Source organism: Drosophila eugracilis, unplaced genomic scaffold (genome assembly GCF_018153835.1).
Source record: "Drosophila eugracilis isolate 14026-0451.02 unplaced genomic scaffold, ASM1815383v1 contig_367, whole genome shotgun sequence".
Lineage (NCBI taxonomy): Eukaryota > Metazoa > Arthropoda > Insecta > Diptera > Drosophilidae > Drosophila > Drosophila eugracilis.
The window spans coordinates 5853344-5878206 of NW_024573224.1; the positions used below are offsets into that span (position 1 = coordinate 5853344).

The window sequence follows — 24863 nt, forward strand, 5'->3', positions numbered from 1 at the left end:
AGGATGAGGATGGGGTATACGATAACAAAAGTGCCAAAAGTGACAAACAGCAGGCGACCGTCAACGCTGCCGCCACCCAATGGCCAAAGCCAACTCGTTAGTAAATCCAATTTGTGCGTGAATGTCAACAGTTTCGGTGCAGTCACAGTTAGAGTTACTATTACTACCGGAGAGCACTGCCACGCCCCGCCCCGAGGCACACGGGGAAAATGCCGGAAAATGGCAACTACCAACTGACGGCAAAAATCGCGTGAGCTGACATGTGACCGAGTTTCAGAACGAGCCATTCGATTCAAGAGAGTTTTTTTTAAATCAATTAAAAATTTACATTTCATTCACACAATAAATAATTTGCATAATAACCCAGCGCACACACAAAAACACACACATGCACGTAGAATCTCACGTAGAATCGCATAATTAAACGTTCAATTTATGCAGGAGAACAAAAAAAAAATAACAAAAAATTCCATATGGCTCGCATTTTATAAACAGTTTTCAATTAATTACAGCATTCGCTCAAACAAGGCATTTTAAATTCTGGCCAAAATGGAGCTGCTGCATCAGATGGCGCGTGATGCATTAACAATGATTATTGCATACATTTTGGCGCATTTAAAATTTCATAAATTCATTTTGCCAGCATGCCGGCGTGCTCTTTAAATTAATTTATAACTTTCAGTGCATTAAATCAGATAATCTATATATAAATTTATATTATAGAATGGGAAAATCAGTATCCAGCATCCAGCATCCAGCATCCGACATTCACAATACATCTGAAGGCCTCTGCGGTCGTAGGATTGACACTGCAGCAGTGCTGGCAAACATAAATCGAGACTGTCTGTGATAAATTTAGACCCTCCGGCGACAGAGGCCAAAGTCAGACAAAATGTCTTGTCGAGAGATATTTCTCCAGAATTTACAAATGCAGTTTGGAGTCCAAAGGGATTTCTGCGGCATATTCCCCAAGGTTTCCGGAATTCTACGGTCGCCTTTGAAGCCTCGGTCTATTCTCCTGCAGAATGTCTGGCTTTACAGCGCATTCGCTGGATCGTTCGTTCCTCTAACAAAATATTTACTTATACAAATTCGTCAAACGCTTTCAAGTCCAAAGACAGCAAACACATTAAAATCAATTTCATTTGCACAATAAAAATACTGACCAGCAGACGGAATGTAAACACTTCTGAAAAGCAAAACAATTGCCCAGAAAAACCAGGCAAATCAGTTCAAGGAAATAAAACAATATTTAAATAAATCAAAATTAGCATCAGCCGCAAAAATGCTGCCAGAGAGAGAGAGAACACAAAAGTACCAGAATCTACGAGTTACAGTCGAGACATCTGTGTTGCGTGCCTGTGAATCGGAGCATGTTTTACATAATACAATTTCCATTTGCCGAAAATAAAACACACGACTCTGGCAACGTGCTAAAGAGACTACCGGCAGTCCCAAATCCACAAGATGCGGATACATATGTAGCTGAATCTGTGGGTGGAGCATCTGGAGATTGGGGGGGACACCACCACCTCCGTTCGTCATTTTAAATACCAAATATATATTTTGATTCCATTTTGGTCAAGGCGAGCACTCGGCCCAGGAAGCTTCATCTTCCTCAATCGGCTTGCGGTTGCCTGGCCACAGTCTGTTCTGGCTCAAATTGACATTGAGTTATGGGCCAGTCCCTGGGCCCCTCCTTCAGATTTTACAGAATCTTCGGTTGGACCTGGGCCCCGTTGCCTTTGCCTTTGCCTTTTTAAATGATTTTCAAATTGTAATGCCCAGCTAGACCGCAGTTAGGAAACTGAAAACGAAAACATGCCTGACAGTATAACAAATAAATAAGCAGCCAGGAATGAAATAAAGAGATGATTTATGTTTATTCCAGCTACCTACGCGGCCAAAAAAGACTTTAATAAATACGATAAAAAATGGTCATATTTAATTGCCGGCCAGCAGTTTTGGGGGGTTGGAAAATGTTAATAAATGTCAAGACTGTTTCCACTCAACTGACAAAATGAGCAACGAGCTTGAAGTTGACACTGACTGTCCACCGCAGACAACGTCATCAGCGCGGAGAATAAGATGACCCAGAGAGTGGGTGGCGATGCGGGTGCGGACTTTCCTTTCTTTCATTTTTTTTTTTTCTTGTCCCGCCATAATTTGACATAATTTATGAGTTTTCAATTTATCATCCATCTCGGAAGAAGACGGTATGATGGCATGATGGCGCACCAACTGAAGCTGCACTTGCATCCGCAATTTGCCTCGCATTTCGCCCTGTCAAAGCCAAAAGCCCGTTCCGGAATGTCAAATGTCAATGCTGATTGTGGGATTGTGAGACCCGAAATTGCATGTGAGGCACACATGTTCTGGCTCCCACATCGCATTAGCTTCAGCCTGAGCCCGGCCTGCTGATCTCTGTGGGAAGTGTCTCCCCTTTGTCCCATCTTTCGCTCTCTCCCCCTTTCACCCATAAAATATTGCCACTTGTCATCAATGAAGAGCCGTCTGTCCGACCGTACGTCTGTCGCGCATGTTGTTCTTGTCATTAAAGTCGTAAGCAATGTCACGTAGCTGTCAATTTACAAAAATCGCATTAGCCAGAAGAAGAATCTTCATGCTGGGGGCCAAAATTCGGCAAAAGTACTTACTGGTACACAGAAAGAAAAATATCCGTACTTTAAGCTCTATAAAAAGACATTTAAAGTTGATAATCCATTTGAAAGATGTCTAGTAACTTTAGAAAGCAGACCATCCTTTGGTTTTGAATGCAGTAAACTTATAAAATCATATACCCTTTTCTTTTTTGAAACATTTTAAGCCTCTTAACCACTCAATTTCTCTCTCTGTATCTATGTGCTTATTATGTGCTAGATGGTATGCATTATGTATGTGCATATTTATGACAACTGTCGCTCCACTGACTTGACTGCCGCTCACATCATTGGGAATTTAGGGCCCGGAGATTACTGAGTCGTAAAACCCGACACTGTACTGCGTGTACGGTTAAGTTGGCCGGGCAGATAAGAAGGCTCAGCGAGCACTTGGCGGGCTGCACATAATTAGCGGTGGCCACTTAACTAGCACCAGCTACTTCGCCTTCTTTTTACCTCATTCTACTCCACTACTCGACTAAATGTCAACGTAAATTTGCATTTTAAAGACGCATAAAAGGGACTTAACAGGAGGCGGCCGAAAAAAATTACGGAAAATTCCAAGAACTAAAGGTAACAAAATGCAAAACATGAGCAACAGGAAACGGGGAAACAGGAGCGCGAGACTAGCCGCAGGACTTAAATGCTTTTAAGCCAGAGACGTCGAAAAAGTTGGCAGCCTAATGAAACAGGGAAAAGCGGTTAAGGAATTGCCGGGCCAGGGCACACAGGTGCGACATGTGCATTTGGATGGATTTTCCGACACTCGACGTTAAACGGCTTTTTGAAGAGCCGCGTGCAGCGCAATTGAAAGCAAAATCAATTACAACAAAAGGGCCTGAAAAGCATTTTAACGACAACGTTCAGGGCTCGCGCGAGCGGCTTTCATTCAATCATTTACATAAAATTTTATTTAACAAGCGAATTCCAAAGGCTTTCATTTTTAATGTAGCCCCCACGCCAGCCAGCCAGCCTGCCAGTCAGGCAGCTTTCCCCTTTGGATACCAGATTTCCCAGGTCTCTGTTTCCAGGACTCGAGTCCCCAGCGATTCCTGCCACAATCCGGACGAACATAAGCTCGTGTGAGTGTGCCTATGTGTGTTTGAGTGCGTTTAATGCGTGTATGCATACGCCATGAAACTTCATTATGAGGACTTCAATATTCCGGCAAATAAAATGCCAGTCGAAGGCAAATTGAAAAGCCCAGAATGGCAGAAGGCCAAGCCGAGGAAAAATATTAGCATACTTGGTGGCGCAGTCAAAGTTTGTTTGCCGAAACAAATTAACCTTGAATATGCCACATAGAGAGCGGCCCTGTCAAAACGAAGCTGAGCTGGGGAAATTATGCAAATATGCTTGGCACAATAACAACAATGCTTGTCTCCGATAAGGCCGGTATCCTAAGAAGGACTCACTGTCTGTCTCTCTCTCTGACTAACCCACTGACTGGTTGTCGTCCTGTGGAAAAATTTATTAATTTTAAGCAGAAAGCTGGAGACTTTGACGTCAGCTAGCTGATAAGCAGCCGCACGCTTGACAAAATCAATAATGGCAATACTGCTCTTGTTTCAGTTCCTGTGTTCTGTATGCTGTTGTTGTTGCTGTTGCTCCTGTTGGTATTTGCATGATTAATGAAGCCACGTAATTGATTACACGACCACGCCCAGGCCGGGCTCAAAAAAAAAAAAAACAACACAAGAATGGAAGAAACAAAGGCAAAGCCAAAGGCAATGGCAATGGCAAGAGCAACTCGAACTTTCGCATGATTTTGTATCATCGAAGGCACCAGCCAGGCACACACAGCTGATTGATGCGTCTGTGGTTGGGACAAAGGCACCTCCATCACCCGCCTCCTCCACCCACAGTTCACATTCCACCCGACTTCACTATGACTCTGCCTGTTCGCCAAACCCACTTTCATCTCGATCTCCAGCATCATAATGCGACCACGCACGTGCGTGTGGCACATGATTACACGGGAAAAAGTGACTTTAGAATAAGTTTTGGCTTTTGAAATGCTAGTCTGGGCTCAAGTTTAGTTTACATCTTAGTTCAGTTTATATTATACTTTTTCTAAAAAGTTTTTAAAGGCTTAAAAAGTAATATTGCCGACTGTCTTTTGAAGAATCCTAACCTATGCATATGTAAGATATTTTAGTATTTTAGAACACCCAGCTTTGCATTTATGCAAATAATAAGGAAGTCAAAGGACTTTCCATTTTAAGCTTAGTTCTGGTCATATTTTTTGTTTTGTGTACTTTGCCTGATCCGATGCCCTGTTCAAGCCATGTCAGTATGGCATGAGGAGAGCCGGGCCAAAGGCAGAGCCATGGTTGGCTGTCATTGACTGCGGATTGGCGTTGTCAACGATGCAGCGAGCTTGATGACAAAGATGATGATGCAGCCGCTTTCAAAAGCTGCAGCAGACAGTTTTGGGTGGTTTGGGAGGCGGGTGGCTTTTGGGCAGAAGTCGGGCATTTCCATGGATGGTTATTTATGCGTAATTTCTATGCACACACGCAGAGGCTCTTCGGCTCATCGTCCTGGGCGTGGGTATAGAGATGGAGATGGAGATGGAGATGGGCGTCCAGGATGGCGGCCACTTCAGTCCCAAGCTCATCTCCCCGGCCCAAATGGTTAGCTTTGGCTTTGTTGGTCTGACTGGTGCCTTTGCCTGAGTCCTGGTGGTCGGAGCTTTAAGGCCCTGCCGCTCGTACAGGCACAATCATCAATCAAAATCAAAAGCCAAAGTACTTTTGACATTAATTTATTCAAAAGGGATACAAGCACTTTTCAAACTGCACAAACGCACCGCAGAAAAGGGGGAGAGAGAGATGGATTTGGTTGGCAAATCGGAGGTCCTCTCACTTTGCAATTAAAAGTATGACCACTTGGCCATAATAGTTATTTAATTTCGAATCGATTGCATGCAAATTCCTCTTCATATTTGGCGAAAGTAAAAATATTCTAATTAATATTTATGAACGCAACGACGAGGCGCTTTGCATAAATCAAAAGCATTTGAATAATAAATACGAATTATGCATTTAATTAAGATTTGCCACAAAAATCCACATTCAGCTCTTCGATGAGTGGGTGTGAGTGCAGGGGTAAACAACAATTCAACGATTCCATTTCCATTTTTTTTTTTTCCATCATTTTCTTTCTGCACATGTGTGTGTGTGTGTATGTTTGTTCGTTTTGGGGGCTAGCGAGATTTTGATTTCCTCAGCTTGCATCAGTCAAAGCGAAACGGGCGACAGTCGAAAAAACCAAATCGAACCAACGCCGGGCGTTTTCAATCTAAATGCAAATGCTTGCGGTGTGCTTTTTGTTTCATCCTTGAGCCGCGACAACAGCAACAGCAGCAGTAGCAGTAGCAGCAACATCTACAGCACAGCAGCAACACCAGCAACAGCCACAGCCATTCAGGTGAAATCGCAACACAGAAAGCCAATTAAGCGACTCAGACATTAATCGAAGCTCGTTGCAGATATCGCGAGGGGAGAATCTCCTATAAAAAAGCAAGGTAAAGGCAATTCGCTGTGCTTAATGCAGAAATCGCATTTGGTCAACAGCATTCCCCATCCTGGCAATTGTGCTTTTTTTCACTGAGATTGCTCGACATGGAGAATTTTCATGGAATTTAAACAGTTTTATAGAAGCTACTTTGCATATAGCTTTTGTATACTTTAATAATAATATTTATAAGCTAAAATAACTATAAATTTGTATACTATTATTAAAATAAAACATAGTATTAAATGCTCAATTTTTAAAACAGAAAAATGGGTTAAAATATTCAGATTATTTTCATAAATAAATTATATAGAAAATAGGTCAGTAACTAATAAAAGTATCAAAGTCTCTAAATCAAGTTAATCCCAAATTTCTTTCTGTGTCTTCCATTGGTCGATTCAAATGCAACTAGATGGCCATGTTAATACGTATTTCCAATTCAATTGGTAATGTTCATGTTGGCTCCATAGTTTCTATTGCATTAAGGGCCAATACAAATTTACAAGCAACCTACACGAGAATTTCCCACCGGGGAGGGCTTTTCCTCCGCTTAAGTGTGTTTGACATGAGATAAGCTCGTTTTTCCCGGCTCGCTTCATTTGCTTCGTTTACATTTACAGAGAGGCCGAGAGCCGAGCAAATTGATAAATTATTGCAGGGCCGTCCATGGACTGGCAGAAATTGCCGGCAATTAGCTGAGCCAGAAGAAAAGAACAATTAGCATTAGCATGTGATAAGAGGTACACAGCCTTATAACATGTCTATTGCCATCCAGACACTTGAGCAGCGGGGTCAAGGAATCGGCATTCCATCTGCAATTGAGACGTGTAAGGTCAACGAAAGTCTGGAGCCCGGGAATTCTTTAGCCAACGACAGATAACCAATGGATATGCAAATCACGGCTAGCACTTTAGGGACATTAGAATTACAAATATCCAAAGCGCGGGGAATTTTTCACATTTGCTGGCACAAGGGCGACGATTCTTCGGCAAAGCTGCGACGTGACAAAAGGCAAATAAAATTGAAGCCTACGCTGGCAGTAAGGGCAGATTCACAGCACAGCCAGGTCATGGAAATAGATACAAAGTAAATATATGCAAAGTCTGCGGTGGAAAATACATAAATCAGAGCTGGGACCAAATGTGAAATGAAATGCAAACAGTGGCGAAAACCAAGATGCGGAAGCATAATTGAACTTTGAGCGACGAAAGGCGGAGCTTGCCAGCTTCCAGACTCTGCTCCCAGCTTTGCTCATTAAAGCCAAATGCAATTTACGCCGATAATTTGCAATAATTTGCATAGTACGTGCGGCTGCAGACAGCGTCATTTTCCCGCTGCACCTGGAACCATTCCGCCAGTTTTCCACCATCCACCCACGTTGCACTCTACTACGTGCTCTAGCTTTTTAATTGCTCGGCTTAGCCGAGGCGCGTTGGCATTTTGTAAATTTCCGTTAATTGGAAAATGTGCCAGGATTCATTTTCATCTATTTCCCAAATGCCCCAACGCCATGCGTGATCCTGAACAGCTGCAACTGCTGCTGCAATTGCATCGGCTGGTGGGGAATTTCAACCCGTGGCGATGGCTCAAAATGGATTTATTTTATTCCTGGCTTAATGGAATTTCCGAAACGGTTATCGCTTCAAGCGATCCCAGTCGGAGTCTCTTCATTATGCATAAGTCTCTCGCCGAACATTGTCCTAGCTGCCTGATTGTATTTACCCATAATATTTATCCATTTGCCGAGAAGCTCTCGGGGCCAAGAGCAATTGTTCCACCAGCAGCGACTACCTAAAGGATTTATTATGCATAAAATTGCAGCAGAAAGTCAAATAAAATATGTATTGAAAGTTTTATTGTTTGGCAGCCCGGTCGGTCATGCCATTTTCCCCATACCATTTCCCATATTTGCACATAGCACACGCTTTTCATGTGGAACTGCCGATGCTGACGCTCCCGGCATTTTGTTTAAAATTGAATTCTTTTTTATGCATTTACCTAAATTTTGTGTTTTTTTTCTCCTTTGTTTTCATTTTTCCTGCCATACTCCCAAACTTTATGTACGCAATTTTTCCATCGCCCCGTTTGGCTTGGTTTTGTTTCGCTTTGTTCATATTTTCAACTTTGTGCGGGTGTTTTCCTCTTTTTTTTATTCGGGTGCCTTTCATATATATTTCTGCTGGATTTCTATTTGCTTTAATAGACCAAGCTCTGGACAGGACAGCCACATGTACTACCATATATACATATGCAGGGGCATACGTGCCGACACTGGCTCAGGAACAGGATCCTGGAGGAGGGAGCCGGGCTTTGCAAATATCCTGCGGCGGTAGCGTTTATATGAGAGCTTACTGCTTTCTCTTGGGGGGTGTGGGAAAGTAAAGGAGGTGCACAGTGGATTTTGTGATTTGCTTTTTATGTGGGCCATATGCCATATGGGCCAAACCACCTAGGAATGGGGCCACGCACATGGGAGTTTTGTTTTGGCTATAAGGCGCCAAGAGGCGCTTAGCGAAATTCATGCAAAGATTTGACCGGATTGTTGCCAAGGTTGCCTGCCCAAAAAAATATATATGCGGGTATCTGGGTTAGCGAAGAGAAATAAGTAGATTTTGTCAATGGATTCTCTGCTTTTGATTAAAAAGTCAAAGTCTAGGAACGGCAGATGGAATAATACAAATTATTAAACATTAGCTAAGTTACCATGATAAAGATGCTTCTATTATTTAAACATAAATTCAACAAGGGTACTCAAAATTTGTCTAATTTTCTACCTTACTAATGACTCTGTTTGTGTAATTTGCTTTGCTGCCTGAAAACAATAATAATCACAACATAAATCTCAGCTCTCGAGCATCTTTCTCGAAAAGTGACCATCAAAACAGCATCCCACTCGAACATGAAAATTTGAAAGGCAAACAAATCTGTCCCATAAGCAAACCCACGCAGGCTGTTTGGGCATCCAATAGTTGGCAGGGATCTCTGGATGGCCTGGCATTGCGAATGGAGGGAATGGAGCTGTAAGCTCTGGACTTACAGCTACAAATCAGAAGGACTAACTCACCCCGGCTTTTTAGTGTTTTCCTCTCGTTTTGCTAATCCAAAAGGCAGAGGAACTTTCAAGGCCTTCCTCCGACTGGCAACTGGTAACTGGTAACTGGGAACTGGTAAGTTTAATTTATGTTTTTGCTTAGCCAACAGAGGCGGCAGGCAAAACTTTTGCAGCTCGCAGCTATTGTTCTAATGCACTGACCCGTATTCGGGAAGATGTCTGCATAAACAATTTGTATCTGCTGGATGACTCCATGCACTTTCACTCCTCACGATGACAATTGTGATAAATGGTATGCCACGCGACCGATCCGTTCAGAATCAGAGGGGGTGGTCTATACATATATGGCTATATATATATTCAAACTGAACTGTTGCTCACACTTTGGAGCTGCGAAACAACACACACTCACACACACTCAACGATCCCGTACACAAATACAGATACACGATGACCACTACAAACGAAACCGCAGTGCGTTATTGTGTCATTAATTTCTGCTCTTTCTTTGTACGATTGCAATTTTTTCTCGATTGCTGCTTTTTTGGCGCTTAAAGTGCGAAAACTGACTGGAATTAATTGATGATCCGCACGCAACGGTAATGGAGAAGCGGCCGAGAGGTGGCCGAAAACGTTAATGAGGCAGCGTGACGCGTTCACATTTCCATATGATTTACTTGGGTCTATCTGCTCTACGCATTTTCTCAATTCTCAATTTTCCGCAATTCACTTTTCAGTTCTCTTGTTTTTCCCGCACACTTGGATTTATTTTCCGCTTTCGGATGTTTTTGCTTTCCCCGTAATCCGCTTTTGCCCTAAATTTCAATTCCTTTTTCCCGTTTCCCGTTTTTTTTTGTTTTTTGCACTGCAGATTTTTGGGTTGCCTTTTTCCAGTTCTTTTCAAGTGTTTTGATAACCGAAGTGTATTATTATTTTTTGTTTTCCGGCACGTTGTCTTATGGCTTTTGCTTCTTTTTTGGTGGGCGGAAGGGGCGCGGCACACGCAACCTGACGGATGCGCAGCACTCACAGCATTCGAGAGTCACGCACTAATGGTCCACTGCCGCCGCCTTCTTTTGTTCTAATTAGCCACATAAATTGCAAGTTGAATGCGACAAAAAATAAAGCACGCTGTCTAGAGAATCCCAAGAACCGAATTGGATCTCTGCAGAGTTGGTACCGCTAGGAATTGTACAGATATAGATAGGTTCTAGAGAGCTACACCCGCACGACGAACCAAACGCTGTGAGCCACGGATAAGAACTAAACAACAATCGCAACTGCCGCTGCTCGGCTGCTGGTGCTGCTGCTGCATGTTGTTGCTGCTGCTCTTCGCGCTGTGTTGCTGTGGGGTAGCTACACATGCCGCATATCATTCACACTTTTCCACTTCGGCGTACGGACTTCGGTTCCGGCGGTCACGAGTGCTCTCTCTCCTGCTCTCTGTTTTCTCTCTCTCGTGTTGCATGTTGCTCGTGTATGCCTTACCGCACGGCATGGCATTTAGTAGCAACATGCCGCCAAGACGTGACCTTTGGCAACTGGTCGAGTGTTGTTTTGGCTTTCGGGCGCGCTTGCAGCCAATTAATGGGCCACTCGCCATGTGATTTATTGGCACCTCTCATAAATTCCGAGCCCGATTTGAGGGCTTCCTGCGGCCAAAACGGGATAAACAAAAAACACATGCATAATTTCCATAAATCTTTTATGGCTGCGTGTAAAAGTTTTCGGCTAGGCCAATTATGTGCCACGAACTAGGCACTAATTTGACAGCAAAGTGGCCAAAAGGCTTTATCCCTCCTTTGGGGTCAGGCTAGGTCAACTTTTCGCCACTCTCCCAGACCATAACTAACCCCATAATTGAGTCATCCCCCATGAACGGGCTTTTGTTGTCGTCCTGGCGAAGGATTACCAATGGCCTCTGAGCATTTACTATCGCCGGCTGATTACGTTCTCCGAAATGCCTTAATTTTGGTTAGGTCCTTGAACTGCCCTAAGCTGTGGGGGTTATGATGCATTTTCATTAAGCCATTATTGGCAAATCGGTAACGTGTCTGACACAATGAGCTAGCTTAACAGGTTAGCAGGGTGTATCTGGGTAATAGTCAATGATATGCTAATATAATAGATACTGATATAAGAATAAAGGATTCGATATGGCAGTATTATGATAAGGAAATTTCAGAAGAGAGTGTGATATAACAGCTTTAAGGAATTGCTATTTAAAAAAAATAGTTTATGTCCCAATTTATGTTAGTTATTGATCAAAGGAGGGAGTTAACATAAACAAAAATGATTAAGAATATTTATGAATTAATTATTAATAATCAAGTACTTAAATAACTATATTTTTTTACTCAATTAGCTAATATAATAACGACAAATCCAGTTATTATTAACTTTTATTTATTTTACTAAATTGCCCTTAAGCACTTGGCAACATGTTGCTGCAACACATGAATATTCGTCGTCATGGCTAGACACATAATTTTGTTGTCGCTTTCTCGCAGTATGTAGCCTTCGTTAAGTGTTGCAGAACAAAATAGCAGGCAACATTTGTTAATGAAAAACGATAATCTGTTTAAATGTTTTTAAATGTAAAAATCAATATAATTTAATACATATAAAACTTTTAAAAAAACAAAATTATTATATATTATATATATTTTTTTCATACATAATTACTATATAATTTCGGACAAATATTTTTATATTATTGAATTAGTAATCCATTTTGAGATAAGAATTTTATTGTCGTCAAATATGACTCAAAAAAGGTTATCAAATTATATAAGTAACCCAGGCCAAAGTTGGGTATAATGTTTAGTGGTCTAAGTTTAAATTAAATGTATTTAATAAGCTTTACAAAGTTAACAGAATTACAGAAACAATAACCCGAGAAAACCCTTAACTTTCTTCATCAAAACCAAAATACTTAACAAATTTTTTACCAGCTAAAAACTTTTACCTGCTTAAAAGTATTCACTGTTGTTAAATGGGAACAGATTGTCGCATGGTAATGCAGTTGGCAAGCTGTTGCACCTCTAAGCCACCCAGGGCACTTCGATGGCAGCACGGCCTCCACTTTTCCTGGGGCATTAGCCTTTTATGTACCGATGTTGCAGCTGCTCGCCCGCGGCAACCTTCACACCTATGCACATGGCACATTCGTATTGTATGGCCACTTCCACTTGAGCGCTGCAGGAATACAACAAAAAAAAACACAAGAAAATGGAAAAGAAAAATAAGAAAAGCGCAAATAGGATCAAGGATAACAAGGGCATAACAAATGCAATGCTGCCGAGTGGCAGGGGGGGCATTGCAAATGCTTTTAAAGCAATACTTGATGCCAGCTGATTGAGTGGCAAATGGGCTTTTAACCTAAAGCGGGACTTTCCAGTGGGCCACGCTGGCTAATTGGGGCGTGGCCTCATCCTTCTTTGTTCTCCAACGCACTTTCACTTTCCAAGAATCACGGGGAAAAAAGAGTTACATTTTAAGTTTGTAAGTAAAGTCGATGAATATTTAATAAAAATAATATTTAATATATATTGCCTTATAAGAGCTCTAATTATCATTAATTAAGGATAATCTTAATCTTAAACACCACATATTTTGAGCTAAAAATTTATATATGTGCTTTAACATCTTTTCTTTAAATGCAATAATCCTTAAAGCCCAAGAAACGTTAACCTCATTTCCTTATGCATTTCCCTTCCTTACTCTTGATATACTAAAAATGTTCTTTAAATTAAATTTCGGCTAATTAATCATCATTTAAGATATTTCTTTTCGGTGTGGCTATGACATTTGTGCATTTGTCTTGATGTTGCAGTGGAAATTTGTTTGTCGGGTGAAAAAACTTTGCTTATTTCATTTTAATTGCTTCACAGTCGCAGGACTCTACTCAACACACACTCACACACACACACACAAGCAAACAAACACAGAGAGAAAGACAGGGAGAGCGGAAAAACACACACAAGCAACTGCTGTGGTTGTGTGCCAACCTTTTGTGGGTGTGTGTGCTCATTAAAAAGCGAGGCAGCTACGCAGAAAAGCGACATTTGCATAAAATGCCAGTGTGTGCGTGTGTCCCGAAAGCTGGAAAAGCGTGCCACTGACACACAACTGTCACTCACACGCACTCAGACACACACACACACACAAATATATATATATATATACGACACAGACAGACAGAGGGACAGACAAAGCCAAGTCAAAACTTGCAAATTTTAATGCATCACAAGATTTCAACAACTTCCTATTTCTCACAATCCGAAAAATCATCACCAGCAGGCTCGCAGCTTGATGCTTGAAATAAAGAAAATCTCCAACTGTCACGTCACGTGCCTCTGCCTGTTGCCACCCATTTTCCACCCACTCTCTTTCTCTTTCTCTCTTTTGGATGAAATTGAATCTGAATCTGTTGAGGGCTCATTAAAAGTGGCTGCCGTTTTTGGCCCCAGGGCAGCGTGCTGCTGTTGCTGTTGGTGCTGCTTCTGGCTTTTCTGGCCTAATGAAGTTTCCACTTAAAAGGTTGGCCCTTACTCTGAGCCAAGCCCACTCCATTTCCCAGTTGATAGGGGGCACTACTGATACTACTGCTACTACTCTATGATAGCTGCCGTTAAATTGTCGTTTCCTTTTTTACGCACCAAACTGCGTAAATGATTGACAGCTGGACATTGTGGCTGAGTGAATAACTCACAGGCCGACAGGCTGACTGGCCGCTTGATTTATGGGGGCGTGCCCCGGACAGCCGTGCTTTGGTTTTGGCGCTCAATTAAAACGGTACGGAACCCAAGTCAAAAGTCACCAAAGACAAGAGAGCCCTGTAGTCCTAGCTGGCTGCGATGGATTAACACATCTCCCCGGGCAACAGCGACAACCCTCATCGCAAAGGTCTTGCCACGGAGGCGGAGGCTGTCATATAAATCAACCATAATCAACGCGAAATGCGGCTTGACTTGCTATAGATGGACTTCGATATAAGATGTCTGGATAAGCTGCACTTTGGGAAAATGGATTCGTTATATATCAGTTACTTTTCCTATTAAAACATTTATATATCTTAAATAATTCCATAAAATATTGAGTTTCATTTGTACTTTTATAAATGAATATTAACTAAAAAATATTTTCATTATTTTATAAATAAGATTAAATGTTTCGGGAAATATCAATTACATTTTCCAAATAATTTTATAAAAATGTGTATCATTTCATATTTAAATTTAATGTTAAAGAAACATTACAAATTTTCCTGAATTTTCCAATTAATTAAATTTGCATTTCCTTTTAAAACCATTTCGTGGCCTTTGTTATTTTCTGAAATATTAAATAAAATAACAAGTAAAATATTCGGATATAAAATACCAGTAATTTATATCATAATACTCCTTATTTCTCCCTGTGCACGAGCGGGTGAAGGCAACCGCGGGGCGCATAAATCTAAATTACACCGAACCACCAGGGAAATTGTGGCTGAGAACTATGAGGGAAAGTCGGCCCAAGATCCGAATCTCCCCCGGAATGATAGATAGAAAGTGAGAGGAAATTGCTGGCACTCGTTGGCGTTGGCATTGTTTGTTTGCTTGTTAGAAATGTTTTCTAATCGGCCAAGGAGTTTAGGTTCACACCTCCCCGCATGAGGGTTCCTTAATTGCAAGTTATTGATGAGCTCCCCCCTGCTCCTGATCCTGACCCCCTTGCTATTCACTAAACATTCAATTTTCAGGATGAAGACAACAACACCTTTCTGTAGTGTGGGAAAAGAAATCAGTAATATGAACTGTCAGCAAAATGAACCTTATGAAAAGTCATTGACAGGAGCAGCAACAGCAAAACAACAACAACAAGAAGAAGGCAGGGTTATCCTGTGCACAGGTCCTTCAATAGGTGCGTGTGGGCGTAAGAGATGCAGAGAAGAATCCTGGAAGTGTGAGAGTGCGAAGGCAAAAGGGAGACAAGAAGTGAAAAACAGACAGAGAAAGGTAGACAGAATCTCATTTGCGGTCATGTTGGCGTGTCAAAAGCGGACAACAATGACAACCTCAGGAGCAGAAACCAGAGCGGCAACAACAAGGTTGTCAGGCACTTCCAGACCATATGGCAACCATTTGCCTGCACATTATAAAAAAAAAGGAGGAACCAAAGCGGAAATATTCTACGGGATAAGGGGATCAATGAACTCGATATATACCCTTGCTCAAAGAACCGCTGATGACGCATTTTAATTTAGAGATTCCTATCTACCTTGAAATTAGGGGTACACAATAGTTCTGCTGATTGATGAAACTCTTTTATTAGTTGATATCATAAGGTATTAATATCTTTACAAACCCATATAATCTTCAATTATGTAAAAATATATGGTTAAAGAAAGGAAATTATAGTTTTTACCTCTCTTTTGCCATTATTTTACCGATTTTAGCCAGAAGGTTCCATCAATATTTCAAATTTAATCCTTAAAAAATAAGTTAATCAAGTTTTTACCCCTACAGGCATTGGGCATTGCATTGTTGTGACTGGCTGTCAGCATGTTTTTTACTCAACTTCATAATGATTTTATAATTTCCAATGTGTTCATAATTAGCCACACCCATGAGCCCCTCTCTGTAAGGACCCCTCCCTCCGGCGAGTCCTACACTACCTAACATGTCACAAACATGCCATTTTGTTCATTCAAACATTCGAGACTTTTCGGGGCCGACATTGTGATTGGCCTGTGCCAAATCGAGCTCATCGGTAGATGTATCCGTAACTGTTAGCGGGTGGCTTCTGTAGCTGCCATCGAGTGTGTCTGAGTGGCAGACAGCGGCATTGTTCGATTGGTGTTGGTCCTTTTGGTCCTTTGTGCCGCTGTGCCATGCTGTTCGTAATTATAAATGTCAATGCCAATTGGCCGACCTTTTCCCGATAATTTCACACTTTTCAAATGGAAAAGCGACTGTGCTGTGTGTATGTGTGTGAAGCTCATTAGCCACAAAACGCTCGGAATGCAGTTGGCTAATTGAAAACGCGCGCCTAATTACCGATAATTGATCAGCTTAGGAATGGAGTTGGTTGCAGCACAGCTGGCTGATGACCAAATGCCAACTCCAAATGCTGGGCTACTGACCTTTCACCCTGCGTGTCCTTCTCACATCAACTACGCCGCTCCATTAGTGCCGCTCGTCCTGCGAGTCCTACCTCGTCCAGCCCATTCTGCTCGTCCTGGGCCTTTGTCAAACAAAACAACAATGCCCGAGCCAAAGTGCGAGGGGTGACCCTTCCCCATTTCCCCGCATTTTCAAGTGTTTATTCCTGGACACTTCAGGTCTCTCTCTCACTCTTTCTATATACCAAAGTGTACAATGCGAGGTGTGAAGTTTGTTTATGGTCAAGTGGTTTGCTTTCCTTTTTTTTTTTGTTATTCTGTTTGTTTGTTATTTTTTACCCTGCCTCGTGCCGTGGGCGCTGAGCAGCAGGCTCGCCAGTTGTTTGCCGGACACTAATGACCACTCGGATCTTATCTGACACTGCTTGTTGATCTTGGCCAGGTCCGCGCCGTGCTCACTCCATTTCTGCCTCTAACCTCCTGCTTCTGCTGCTGCTCCTACTCCTGTTCCTGTTCCTGCAAACATTTGCATTTTAAAGTGCGCAATTGCTGTCCGCGAATAGTTTTGCATGCGCTGGTCATAAATAAAAGTTTTTGGACACTGGAGGGCGTATGTTGCGGTTTGGCAGGATCGAAAGTTGCAACGAAATTTCGTGGCGGTTGAGCTCACAAAACCAGAAACATTGCATATCGCCTCAGGCTAGAAGCTTAATTAAATATATACAAGAACCAACTATAGAGAAATCTCTTCAGGAGGGAGAACACAGAAAATAAGCTTAGTGTAATGAAGTTCTTTCTGAATTTGAATTTAATTAGTTTAGTTAAAGCATTGCTGATGCTATGACTATCTCAGTAAAGGGTATTATAATCCTAATAATTCTAAAACATTTTACTAGTTCAGACTGAAATTTCCTGCACAACCCACAAAATCCTTTGTCTCCTCGAAATTCAAGCTTAATAAACACAAATCAAAATTTAGCCAATAACTTCTAGAGAGCTTGCGATAATTTAATCTTAACTTTTCACAACAAATTACTAAAATTAATCCGTAATTTACTGCATAGCTCAGCTTGATACATGTGCTTCCGATGCCACAAAAATTTCGGGATTCTGGGAAACTTTATATGTTTGGAGTGCTGCTCGCTCAGCGAAACTGCTGAAAAATAACTGAAACACTGTCAGCGTGTATACAACAAGAAAAACAACTACCCTGATCTGTGAAAAAAGTTATACCCACTCAGTCACAGCCAAAAAAAAAAAGAGGGGAAAAAGGGAAAGCTAGGAAAGCCGGCAAAACGCACTTTATTACGACGAAATGTTTCAAACATTTTGAAGTGAGTGGACTTAATTCGTGTACACAACACAAGAGTCCGTTGGCTGCTAGTATTTTCTATTCCTCTAAAGGGCCAAACTAGTACTACCACTCCCACGCCCCCCTTGAGCTCAGTGCAATGGCACACGGCTGGAAAAAAGTGGGAGTGCATTTCCCAGGCAGGGAATTTCGATTGCCAACATTTTTGCGTACCTTTCCCAGCTGCCTGGCGTTTTTGTATGTGCGTAGGTACACTGCGGGAAAATATAGATACAGTTTAAAATCAAAGGAAATCTGTGACTTTAACCATCATTAAAGGTGAAAAGGAAAAGTATCTCTTTGAACAAGTTTTTTTAAAGATTTTAAGTTAAAAATCTTGAAATTTAAATATATTTCCGTTATGAGAAACTAAGACAACGTTAACTAAGGTTAGTATACATACTTATCATTCCTTACCTAAGCAGAAACTAACATAGAACCAATAGTTTCTTTAAGTGTAACTGCATCGAATCGAATGCTTGTGTATGGAAAAGCATGTCTCTGTGTTTGCGCTTCGCAATCTTCAATAAAATTGTTTCGGCTTTCATTTTTGGCTACGCTTTTCATTTGTTTAAAACGCAAACTATTGTGAAAGGCAACAAAGACACAAGAACCGAGGGAGACAGGGCCAGGCATCACCTATCCCCCTCTATGGCCACGCACACGCTTTTATGCCCCTTGGGTTTTACCCCCAATACCCCCTACCCCCAGCCCAACCCCCTTCCTTGGTTGGGCACAACATTGTTGCTCTTTTTAACGCTTTTGCAATTGCGCATTGTATTTGTTGGAATTTTCCTCCTTTTTTCCCCCAGTATTTTTCTCGATTTTGTTTTTTTTTTCGTTTTTGCTGTGAATGGACCGCCGGTAAAAGGGGGTATTGTTAAGGGAGGAGCGGGTTTCCAGTTGCGGGTTTTCAGGGCGGCCACTTTATTTTCATAGCCGCCTCTTTCACAGCCGCATAAAATGCAACAACAGCAAATTGGAATGTGTAACCGCAACTCGTAGTTAATTTTATTTATTCCCAGCTCGCCGGTTCCTTTTTTTCGTTTTTTGTTTAAGCCCACTACCCCCCATTCCCCATTCCCCAAAAAGTCGGCCTTTTTTAATTGTCCTTCAACGTTTTAAAGCCGGCAACAACGGCAACAATTTCTGGCCAGGATGTGATATGTTTGGCTGTGTGTGTGTGTCTGTGAGAGTGTTTGCGCAGCACGATTCGTGGTATCTGTCCATTCGTCAATATGATTTAGGGACGGGCAAACAACTCGGCAATAACATAAATTAGGCAAATGCTGCAGATAAATTAGCAGAACCCAAAACAATTTTACGGACTCCTGTCACAAAGTGCAGCCAACGAGAACCGTAGGATCTGGACATTTGTTATTGTCCTTACCGAATACCGAATACCAAATGCCAAATAACTCATAAATGCAGTAAGCCCGGGGGCGTTTTTTGGGTGTTCGGCAGCTGGCCCTGCGTGCAGTAGGGTCATAAAACGGGACAAACAAAACGCAACCCCTCGGGGCCAGTTACAAATGTCCAGGCACAGATACCCAGATACCCATATACACAGATATATAGATACAGATACAACTAGGGAGTCAACTGAACTGGGCTGGACTGGGCTGGGATCAATATTAATTGCAATATTTGCCGATGGCGATAATGCAATGTTTGCCGGTTCGATTTCAAGGACATGCATTATGCGTATGCGCCCAACTAATCGTTTTGCCTGTTGTTCAGTATAATCACTGCCACATTAATTACAAAATGTCCCATCTGCCTGCTCCTGCTCCTGCTGCTGATGCTGATGCTGCTCCTCCTCTGAAATATGGAAATGGAGGGCAGGTGTATATGTCTGTTCCACCAGCGGGAGTTCCATCCGTGGGCCAGGAGCACCCTGGGAATGGCGGGTAACTGCTGTTATTTAAAATCATTTCACTGCAGGACGACTTCCGTGGATGGCAACGAACTGGGACGTGTTGGGCCATCCTTTCCGCCTCTGGAACGGAAGCGATGCAAACGTTGCCAAGGAATATTTATTGACAGCAGCGGGGGGCAGAAATATGAGCGACTTTAAGCCTTCATTTTTAAGCCATCACAAAGCAGAAAAATCTGAATATCTGTGGGGATATCAAGAGAAAGGGTTAATGGATTTTTGAAATGAATATTTTGTTAAGAGTGGCACTTAAACATAAAAAATTTGTTTAAATAATATTACTACAAAATGAAAATCAACCTGCTAAATATGTTTTTTAAATTTCGTAAAAAGAAAAGCTTATGCAGATCAAGTTAAATAATAAAAATATCTATTTTATTTTTCCATTCAAAAAAGAAAAACGCAAAACAATTCCTATCCCATCTGAGTGAAAACAGAATTTTTAAAGGCCAGCAGCAACTTGCCCTGGAAGGACATGGCATGCATAGCTGGGCACTCACAAATTTGCGCATAAAACCATTTCAAGAATTTATAATTAACAGATTCCCATGCACTCGTTGCCGACTTTGGACTTCGACTGCGGCTCTCCCAAGAGGAGTTTCCATTATTCTGTCATCCTGCCGAGCACTCTGAGGGCTTCATGTGGCCATGACAACAGAGCTGAGTGGCAGAGAGAGTGCTGTGGAGGCACAGCGTCTCGGTGACAAAAGAGAAGTGCAATCAATTTAAGCGGATTGCGGAATTGGGCTTTCTTAAAGGGCCATCTTTAAGCTGCCAAGGATCGAAGGTCCCTGGGGCCATGGAGGTCAGATCGGACACCTGTTGATGTCCACCAGCACATCGAGATACATTCACTGTGACTTCTGGCTGACTCAATCGGGCATGGCCATGTCGCATCCCCTCTAGCTACCGGAACACTCTGCACTTCGGGGGGTTGAGGGATTGGATATTACCCAGGGTAGCGGGTCACGAGCCAAAAGGACCTCCTGATGGCCGCTATTCAATTTTTAATCGATCTGTGCAAATAGTCCCTCCGTTCGATTGTCCCTGGCCGCGTTCGTGTGGACAGCTGGCTTGGGTCGCCAATGTGTGACGGTCGCAGAGCAGCTGCAGCAGCGCTTTATGCCCGAATTACGCTCGATTTATGTTTATCTCTGAATTTACGAACCTGCATGTTGCCATTGCCCCTTGGTCCAATACCCCTGAAAATGTTGCGAGTCCACAGCACTATGGCTCAATCTGGCATATACAAATTTGCAGCTTTAAGATCTTAATGTTATGTAAAAGCAATTTTGGGATAGTGCCGTGAATATATCCATAATAAAATTCTTTTTAGTTCTTTTAATAAAAAAAATTTTTAATTTAATGTTCTGAAACATTTTAAAGAGCTTTTAAGAAACTAGAAGGTACTTTGGATGATCTCATCCTTAAGAAATTATTTCTTGATTGAATTTTGTGGCTCTGATTTCCCACTGCAACTAAAATATTATGTTCTCTCTTCTTTGAGCTATTATTAGGTTAACATTTATAAAAACTTTGCATTTTGTAAACTCTTTAACAGGCCACCCAATGCTAATTACCTACCCCAACTAGATGTTAAAGTTAAATTAACAACTTACATTCAGACAATGAAATAAGCCTTCTGCTCTGCAGGGTATTTGACTGTGTCTGAAATCAGAATTTCTGCGGGAAATCTCTTCATTCAATGTACACACTCATACAGACGCACACCATACACCATACCACACCCATGTTGTTTGGTGCCATTTGTGGGCATTGATTTGGCTTGGCGGTTTGGTTTGGTTTCGTTTCATTCGATTCGATTCGATTCGATTCCATTCGATCCGTTGTTGCTTGTTGGTTTTGGTTTCTGCTCCGCTCGGCGCGAGGCTCTATTTCCTTATTTTTTCACATTTTTATTGCGTTCGCCGGCTGGCCGTTCATTTTGAGTAAAGTCCAGTTTATTGCGAAATGAAATGCGGCAATCCCGGCCACCGATTTTTACCTCCTCTCCCCTTCCCCTCGCAAAATAAAGTCTGCTTCATTGGTGGCTCTTTCAGTTGAGAGTGGAGAATCGGCCACTGATTTTCAGGTGAATTTTTCATTCAACCCCGATGTTTGCTAATTGCTGTTTTGTATTTTTTATTCACGTCAATTGTTTTGTTTTGATTGAGTTATTTTCGGCCAGCTAATTGCGACGATTTAGTCTGCCTTTGCCATCAAATCCCCAGTTGAGCCGGTAATGGAATTGAATTAGTAACAGGAGGCTGCCATGGAGCCTAACGCAAAGTTTTTGCCCTGAAATCAATACGTGTGAAAACAAAGGCGATGGGGAAAATGGTGAAACAATGGGCAATATAAGAGGGATTACACACAAGAAAAGCGCATTCGAGGCAACTTGTACGTGATTCCGTGCGGAAGTTAAAAATGTTTGCTTGTCGACTTTATGTTTGTATGCCTGTGTATGTATGCCGACTAACTTTTCTCACACATAGAACCGGAAATGGGAAAATCCAAGGGAGAACATTTTCTACTGCCGCCACGACATCGTTTAAATGCAATTAATTAATTGCATTCTAGTTTGTGCATTCAAAGTCAACTTTCATATTGTGCAGAGTTTTCAATTGTTTCTAATGCGCCGCCCTCACGCACATCGCACAAGGGTTTTCTTAAACATTATACCGCCTAATTTCATGCGATTTTTATGTGCCCCTTACATGGCATCCGAGCATTTCTGAATAAAGTATCAAACTGATGACTCCGCAGATGCGGGTCGCATCGCATTCGCATAATTAAGCCGTAAAAGTAATTGACGCTTAAGTGGCGAACTTTTGAGCATAATTCACTGACCGCCTGGATCTGGACATGGACCCAGTATATATATAGACTTGGACCCACATTTGGCACATCATTTTCCTCAATCATAACAATAAAATCAAATATCGGCGACTAAACCAAGTCGGGGGAATACCAAAACAACAAAAGCCAAGCCCCGGACAGGGGTAAAAAAAGAAAGTTGGGAATGCATTTTATGGACTTTTTATGACTTAAAACTTATGTGGCGGACGAGACGAGACGTTTGGAGCCCGAGAACGAGACGAATAAAAATCTCAAAAAATAGACAGAGCCAATGAAAAGCTTAACAAATGCCATATAAATATGTATCCTTCGAATCGGTATCTGTGTATCTCCGGATCTATGCTACACTTTCTGGTTTTATGGGGTCAAGCCAAGGGGATGACGATGGGTTTTGGGTGTGGGCCGGGTCACCTTGTTATTGTTGTTGTGTCCCAGTTGTTTGAGTTTTGCCAAAACTAATAAAATTAAATTGAATTGCTTAAAAATTGCCAAAAATGAGACAAAATGTCAAAGGGGCGCCACAGGCAAACGGTTATGAAGCGCCCCAAAATCGACGGTGTGGACGTGGAAAAGCTTTTCCCTTTCCCTTTTTTCCCCACCATTTCGGCTGGGAAAACACCCAGCTTATAAGGGAAAACAGCACTCAGGCTCCGTGACCACGTTCGCGCATTAAAGTGTTTTTGGCCAGAAATTGAATATTGAGTGGTGGCTCTAATGGCGACAAAAAGGACAGGAATATCTGTGTGGGCTTTGAATGCCTTGTTTTTCTTTTTGGAATATAATATGTATACTATAATTATTAAGGAAAACTTTTAAGAGCTCTCATCTTTCTTGGCATGATCTCAGTTAGCCTTTTTCTAATTAAAATTGACTTTAAATTTCCCAGAACTTAACTCTTCAATGTTCAGGGAACTCAGTTTCCATGGCATGGACGAAACTTGAGCCCCCGAAATCAGAACTCTCTTGCAAGACAATTTTAAATTGAAATTGATATTGAGAATTTCGGGCTGTCGGCTGTCGGCTGTCTGGCTGAAGATGCTTTCCTCAGCTTTCCTTAGCTTTCCATGGTAGGTTGACAAATTGAATTGCGCAGATTGGGGACGATGAGGATGACTGCGACGACGACGACGAGCGTCTGAAGGTCCTTGCCCCGGCCGCAATATTAATGCAATTAAAAGCGAATCGAAGTCGTCGTTAGCATCCGCATCAACGTTGATATCCGTGTCATCAAATTTATCGACGGTAAACGCATCAGCATGTTGGTAATGAATTTAAGGAGAAAATGCAATCAAGCGCATGGAAACGATTACGTTTCGTTTCGTTTCCCTGCGAGTTTGTCGGCCAACGCGGCGTATGCGCAATGTTTGATTGACACCACAGCTCTACATTTATGCCAAATTCAGAAATCTGTGCAAATTTTAATAATTAGTTGACTGCCGTCCAGTGGATTATCGCTTGACACGAACACCCTGACACACTCATATACGTATGGGATAGCTGGAATATTCAATTTCTGACCACAATGTCACGCTCCCGCAAAAAATAGATATGTCAGAGAGGGAAGCGAATAAAAACAGTTTCGGGGATGGGTTGCAAATTCAATTTTAATTCTGTTGATGAAAAATAATATTTACATGATTGCCGGCCGGGGCAGCAGGCCACCGAAAAATAAATAAAATGCAAATTTAAAAAAATCAAATTTAGCAATTTATTGAAATTTTAGTTGTTCCCGAAAGGCAAATAAACGCAATTGAAATTGTTTTGTGTATATTTTTTGTGTTTTGTGTTTTTTTTTTCTCTTGTTTCTGTTACGCAGGACAATCAATCAGCTTGTCAATGCGGACATTGGTCAGCGGAGCGCATCATTTATTTACTAATATGTCAGCTGTGAAATATTTTCATTAAAATTCTAAATCAAATAACCGCAAAAGTGGGCAGCCCACTTGAGCGTGACAAAGCGCTTACTCGGAGCTCTTTAAACCGATTTAAACTCGCCGCCTGCAATCCGAGTCGCCGTCGCGAGCCTTGCACCAAATTAGCATAGCCTAATTGAACACAAATGGCGTCCAATTTCAATAAGGCGCAATCCGAGAGCGCAGGACTGGTCGCCTTGCCACTGGTCTAGTGAAATCGAAACCCGCAGCGAATGGAACAGCCAGTGGTGGTCTGTCTGAAGATTACAGAATAGCTGGTTAAATGGAGCTTGGAAAATGGTCTGAAAGTTATATACATGCGGAAATAAGCAATGAATTTAGTTTTATCTGAGAAATAAGGTTTGACTTTAAAAGCTTTTTCCCAAGTGGAGGGAATTTAATTTTCATATTACACTGAGCCATTTTTTATCGCTGTTTAAAGCTTGAATGTTTTTTATTGTAAAAACA

The 24863-nt window shown here is 41.8% G+C and overlaps 3 protein-coding genes across 6 annotated transcripts in view; 1 reads left to right on the forward strand and 2 right to left on the reverse strand.

The window, feature by feature from the left end:
• The window catches only part of LOC108115831 (nephrin), a 64369-nt gene extending 53893 nt beyond the window's left edge, over positions 1 to 10476 (reverse strand). For all 4 annotated transcript variants that reach the window (XR_001772811.2, XM_017227422.2, XM_017227421.2 and 1 more), the window contains exon 1: positions 9244 to 10476. The gene's annotated coding sequence lies outside the window, so the exon portion shown is untranslated. The remainder of the gene's footprint in view (positions 1 to 9243) is intronic.
• A 1746-nt stretch (positions 10477 to 12222) lies between these two features.
• LOC108115746 lies at positions 12223 to 13923 on the reverse strand. Its single transcript, XM_041818695.1, has 2 exons — positions 13893 to 13923; positions 12223 to 12584 (listed from the first exon to the last, which is right to left on the reverse strand). Exons 1-2 carry the CDS (start codon positions 13921 to 13923, stop codon positions 12223 to 12225), a joined length of 393 nt encoding a protein of 130 aa, XP_041674629.1.
• Positions 13924 to 13975: 52 nt separating this feature from the next.
• LOC108115747 lies at positions 13976 to 14182 on the forward strand. The gene has a single exon (XM_017227317.2). It carries the CDS (start codon positions 13976 to 13978, stop codon positions 14180 to 14182), a length of 207 nt encoding a protein of 68 aa, XP_017082806.2.
• The last annotated feature ends 10681 nt before the right edge of the window (positions 14183 to 24863 follow it).